At 38.1% G+C, this 6,422-nt stretch overlaps 1 protein-coding gene across 1 annotated transcript; it reads left to right on the plus strand.

Annotated features, from left to right (window-relative positions):
- Positions 1-367: 367 nt before the first annotated feature.
- On the plus strand, positions 368-1,721 carry LOC111918390 (60S ribosomal protein L32-1). The gene is made up of 4 exons (XM_023914066.3): positions 368-513; positions 1,004-1,100; positions 1,176-1,357; positions 1,460-1,721. Exons 2-4 carry the CDS (start codon positions 1,011-1,013, stop codon positions 1,587-1,589), a joined length of 402 nt encoding a protein of 133 aa, XP_023769834.1. The 5' UTR covers positions 368-513; positions 1,004-1,010; the 3' UTR covers positions 1,590-1,721.
- Positions 1,722-6,422: the final 4,701 nt, after the last annotated feature.

Genomic DNA, 6,422 nt, shown 5'->3' on the forward strand with positions numbered 1-6,422 from the left:
TAGTAAACTATGTAAGTATGACCATTATATTTATTATGTAATTGCTTTAATAAAACTTTAAAAAGCTCTTGAAACAAATTTTATTAACCAAACAAAGGCTATGAGTTTATGATGAATAATTGTTAGGTACTCCACTTCAACCCCTTATCAAAAAAATTGTCGAGCAATTAAACTGAGCTTGAATTCACCAACAAATCCATGATCATCGGATTGAACCTGAACTCATATCAATTAGATTGTACGTGAAAAAAGAAGTAAATACAACGAGTCAACGACTCTAGTGTCAACCGTCAACAATTACAAAAGCAACTCAATATTGGGCCGGCTTAACATGTTGAGAGGACGTTAATTCTATATTTGGGCCGATCTCAGTCAGTCCATGAACAGGCCCAACAAACACAAACCCTTCTCTCTTTCGAATTTATATCTAAACCCTACACTTGCTTCATTTCTTCTCGCGGCTATCCATTGCAGCCAGAATCCTACGCCGCCTTCTGTCGTCTCGATTTACAGGTTCAAACCTTTCATTTTCATCTCCAATTTCAATCCGATTTGTTGTTTATAGATTCACTACCATCAGCTTCTTTGAATTGCGTGGTTATAATTTTGAGCTTTATCGTTGCCTCCTTGATTTATAAATCGTGGCTATTAGGGTTGCAGTTTTACTCGATGTTTGCTTGTTTTAAGCTCAATCCTTCTGTTTTTATTATCAACTTTCCCTTGTTAATCATTTTGACTGTAGATGTGTTTGCTCTCTTCCATTCTTAATGAAACTGGGACGCGGTCTCTTCGCCGATGGTTTTAAAACCATATAATTGTTCTGTTCACATCGTTGTGTCGATGAATTTAATTTTTAAAACAAGCTTACAAATCTCAATACACCATCTACTTTTTCTGTCACATAATTCCTTATAACGTTTGCTCACAAATCCGAAGTGGCCATTATCATCTGTAACAAATGAAACTTTTCTCAATCGCCATTCATTTTTGTTGATTCCTTCAGGTAAGCAATGGCAGTTCCCAAGCTTGATAAGAAGATTGTGAAGAAGCGTGTGAAGAAGTTCAAGAGGCCCCACAGTGACTGGAAGATATGCGTCAAGGTATATTTTTCAATCGAACCTTACTCTGTTCTTCCATAGTTATACCACCTTACTAACAACCTGAACTTTCTTCAGGAAAACTGGAGAAGACCAAAGGGTATTGACTCCAGAGTCAGGCGAAAGTTCAAAGGTGTCACTCTTATGCCCAACATTGGATACGGATCAGACAAGAAGACTCGCCATTTTCTCCCAAATGGATTCAAGAAGTTCGTTGTTCACAATGCCAAAGAGTTGGAAGTCCTCATGATGCACAACAGGTAATAATAAATAATAATAATAATAATTTATAATATCTGTGTTCCTTTAAGCATTAATTTGTATATACATATTTAATTGTTGATATGTGTGTTTCTTAATAGGACCTATTGTGCTGAAATTGCACACAATGTGTCTACACGCAAAAGGAAGGAGATTGTTGAGCGTGCAGCACAGTTGGATGTTGTTGTTACCAACAAATTGGCAAGGTTGCGCAGCCAGGAAGACGAGTAAGCTTAAAAATTCAAATGTTATTTTTCATTTTGATGTTCAAGACTTTGTTTTGTTTCATTTTGTACGCCTGTAGTTTTGTTATCAAGACTTTTAAAGATTGGGTTTTTAGTGAAAGGAATTTTGTGAACGAGAGTACTAATTGCATCTTGGATTGTTGCATTTATGTTTTTTTATGTTACTTTTGTTTGTGTTTGAGTAATAAGTTTTTACAATCTTAATCACACCATATGACAGAATCTTAGTCATGAAATAAGCAAATCACTTTATACCATTGGGTAAGTTTGTGTAGTTTTTTTCTTAAAAATATATCTATATTCTTCAATTAACTCCAAATACTTAAATTCAAAACTTATAAAATCAAGAAAACTACATATTACTATGGTTAAACACGAGGGCAATGTTTGAAATGAAATTTCAAAATTTCAATTTCCTATTTTGGTATATTTAATATACTATATTTGTTGTGAAATTGTTGACTCCATTTTTGTACTAAAATTATTTTGGGTTGAAATTCTCGATGTGTTCTTAATGGGTATTTAGTTCTCTTTGAGTTCAATATTTTTTTTCAAGAGTATATGGACAAATTGCTCGATAAGTTTGGTGATTGGCCGATAGATTAGTTGATACTAGAATTTGGTAAAAGTTCGAGAAACTAAATAATATGTAAAATGATAAAAAATATTCACATATATAATTAAAAACTAATTGCATTGTAGAAATTAATTCTGAGACCAAGTGTTGTTTTTCAAAAAAGAATTTAGCGATGTCGATATTTGATGTATAAAAACTGACGACTTTGTTGCACTTATGCAGACAGTCTTGTGTTTTTTTGCCTATTTGTTTTTGGTCATAGCTTCTTATTTCCAACTACAATAAGTCAAAGTTGTTTCTTTTTTGTTATACCTTTTACTTTATGTGTTAACCACAAATGATTTAATTATATTTTGTATCGCTTTGGAAATGCTAGCATACATAGTACATGACAATTCACAGTGTATATTGTGTAAACATATTTTGTAAACATAATATTTTCATCATTATCATTTTAAGACTTGTCCATACAGAGATTTCGTTAAAACTTAAAAATATAGTTACATCAATGTAAATGTGAAAAACTTCCGACACTCGCACAGATAATTTGTAGACTTGTCGTGGATTCATGAAGTTATCATCATTGACGTTAATACCATTTAGATGAATGTTGCTCCAATTTTAGTTAATGAAAAGTTATTATATGCTTATCAAACTAAAATAAGAAAGCGAAATAACCTAAAACATTAAAACCTACACTCCGAAATGTTCGAGTAACAATTACGATTATAAGATACTTAGACGAAGGTTTGTTGATTAATTAATTACCTTCATGTTTCTCAATCAACAATCCACACATACAAATAAATATGATGATATTCATTTCTCTTTAGCCCTATAGGGTTGAGATCCCTTGCTAGCTATATATTTATCTCACTCTTGTTTGTAGCCCTAACCGCTTTCTAATGAAAAACTAACTTTTCTCTCTTTCAAATATTACTATTGTTCAACCATCACAGTATCAGAGCTTAGATTTGAATGATTTTGTATCGTAGCTGTTTGTTTGATGTTGTCCGTCTGCCATTGTTCTTCGTCTTGCAGCTTCCACTGGTTCGATTTATGCTGGTTTGATATCTAGTTTATTGATTTGATGCTTCCGCTGGTTTGTTGTTGTTCTTGTTCTCTAATTGCTTCTCGATTATTGTTGCTGTTATCGTTGTGGTTGCCAATCTGTTGCCAACATGACTGGAAAAGATGATTCCCTTTAGTCAATCAACACTCGATTAGATGGGAAAAATTACATGTATTGGAGCTATGTTATGAAAAACTTCCTTCATGGAAAGAATATGTAGGGATATGTCACTGGGATTATAGCTAAACCTTTAGTGCCTTAAGCTAAGAATTTCGATTTGTTGGTTGATACTTGGGAAACTAATAACTCCGAGGTTATTACTTGGATTCAAGGTTGTAGAACTCGGTCTACCCCCTTGAGCATGCTTAAGACTGATATTCGACAGTTTGTGTCTACCCAACGTTACAGTATCCTCTCAAAGCTTTAGTATACCACGTAGAGACGAGAGTTTGAGATGGAGATTCAGACGAGGGAGGAGAGACAGGCTCCGGTGCAGCCACAACCTGCAGGAAAGCGGTTCAAGCCCGCTGTTTCACGATCTGGAGGTCAGAGGAGTCGTACTTGTGGCAAGTGCGGGAAGACGTATGAGGGCATTTGTCGGTCAACTTACGGGTGCCACAAATGTGGCAAGGAGGGGCATTTTGTGAGGGAATGTCGTCAGCAGGCCCTAGTATCGAGCACTAGGATTTGCTACCATTGTGATTAGGTGGTCCATGTGAAGGTCCAGTGTCCTTTGCTTGCTGCTAGGCCCGTGCAGGCATCAACCCGACTACTTTGAGGATTACAGATGGACGTCAGGGGAGATCTGAGGCCTTGAAGGCCAGGGGTCGTGCTTTTTAGCTCAAAGAAGAGGAGGCTAGGGTGACGTCTGACGTCGTTACTGGTATGATTCCATCTATTTTTATGTCAAAGTTATTTTATTGTATGCTTATGATTGTATTTCTGCTAGGTACTTTCTTAATGAACTCCTTGCCTGTTCTTGTGCTTTTTTACTCGGGTGCGAGTCGGTTCTTTGTGTCTCAATCCATCATTAAGAGTTTTGATACGTCTTTTAGAGGGTTGTAGTGCCTGTTACGAGTTTCCCATCACCAACGAACATAGAGTTTCTACATCGAGCGTTTTTTTGGGATTGTATCTTGGAGATATTCGGGGTGTCTTACCCGATCAATTAGATTCCTATCCATATTGGGGATGTATATGTCATAGTAGGGATGGATTGGTTGAGCAGATTTGGTGCCATGATAGACCGTGAGGAGCAGTGAGTTGTGGTTCGAACCCCAAGTAGGGCAGAACTGACTATTTATGGCAAGGGTACCATGGTTGGATCAACCTTGTGTTATGCTGTAAGGGCTAGACAGTATCTAAAACAAGTGTGTCTAGGTTATCTCACGTATGTGGTTGACATTCCGGCAGAGAAGGGGGTTTCAGTTAGGGATATACCTGTAGTCAGAAAGTTTCCATATGTATTTCTGGAGGAATTACCCGACATGCCTCCCATGAGGCAAATGTAGTTCAGGATCTATATGATTCTAGGTGCAGTGTCGATTGCTAAGGCACCATACCGATTAGCACTACAAGAGATGCAAGAATTGTCCTCTCAGCTTCAGGAGATGTTAGGCAAGCAGTTTATCAGACCATGCAGTTCGCCGTGGGGAGCATCGATTTTGTTTGTGTATAAGAAGGATGGTTCACATCGGATGTGCAATGATTACTGGAAGCTGGATAATTGATGATGAATAACCGTTACCCACTTCCACGGTTTGATGATCTTTTTGATCAACTGCATGGTGCATCTTGGTTCTCCAAAATCGATTTGAGGTCAGGGTATCATCAGATGAGAGTTATGGAGGAAGACGTGGTGAAGACATCACTCCGAACTTGTTATGGTCATTACGAGTTCGTGATGATGTCATTTGGGCCCGCCAATGCACCAATGACATTTATGGATTTGATGAATCAGGTATGTAGGCCGATGCTTAATCATTCGCTCATTGTTTTCATTGATGCTATCCTGGTCTATTCCAATTCTTGGGACACATCGTTAACCAAAACGGGATTATGGTCGAACCAACTAAGATTGAGACATTTAGGCAATGGGAGGTCCCGAAGTGTCCTTCGGAGATCAGGAGTTTTCTGGGTTTAGTAGGGCATTATTGGAGGGTTATTTAGGATTTCTCCAAGGTTTTTGTACCTCTCACTCGTTTGACGAGGAAGGGCGTGGATTTTCTCTTGGGGCTTGAGCAGTAGGCTGCGTTCGAGACGTTGAGACAAAAATTATGTAACCGCTATTTTGACCCTTCCCGAGGGGGGGGGGGGACGCAGAGGATTTTGTGGTTTATTGTGATTCTTTTATCACTGGTTTGGGGGCAGTACTCATGCAACAAGGGAGAGTTATTGCGTATGCTTCTGGGCAATTGTAGCCGCACGACGTTTGGTATCCGACGTATGATCTGGAGTTGGAGCGGTGGTTTTTGCCCTCAAGATTTGATGACACTATCTATATGGGGTCCGATATACCATCTACACGGATCACAAGAGTATGAGATATATTATGGATCATCCGAATCAGAATATGAGGCAGCGTAGATGGCTTGACGTGGTCAAGGATTATGACTGCGATATTCTTTATCACTCGGGGAAAGCGAATTGGTCGTTCATGCTTTGAGCTGCAAGTCGGCTAGCACTTCTATTGGGGGCTTATGTATGAGGATTTTTATCGATTCAGGAAGGCTTAGGTTGGGGGAGTCAAGAAGGAAAACTGGAATCAGGAGAGAATCAGGGGTGAGATTGACAATTTTTCTACCGATAGCCGCAAATTGTTGACTCGATGCGGTCGGGTTTGGATTCCAGATTTTGGTGGGGTCAGGCAGACTGTGATTGAAGAGGTTCATAAGTCCAGATTTTCGATACACCCTGGAGCCACAAAAATGTATCGATATTTAAGACTTAGCTATTGGTGGCTTGTAACGCCCATGATTTCATACCAAGTACACCAAAAAAAAAAAATTCATTTATCATTTAAAAGTTTACAATAGTTTTGGTGTACATTAGTAATCTATAAATACCAGTAGTTATCACAAGGGTCATACTGGCCTCAAGTATAGGATCGAGCAGGACGTCATGATAATATACCTGCAAAACAAATCATCATAACAACATAAGCCTTACGA

Source organism: Lactuca sativa, chromosome 8 (assembly GCF_002870075.4).
Source record: "Lactuca sativa cultivar Salinas chromosome 8, Lsat_Salinas_v11, whole genome shotgun sequence".
Taxonomy (NCBI): domain Eukaryota; kingdom Viridiplantae; phylum Streptophyta; class Magnoliopsida; order Asterales; family Asteraceae; genus Lactuca; species Lactuca sativa.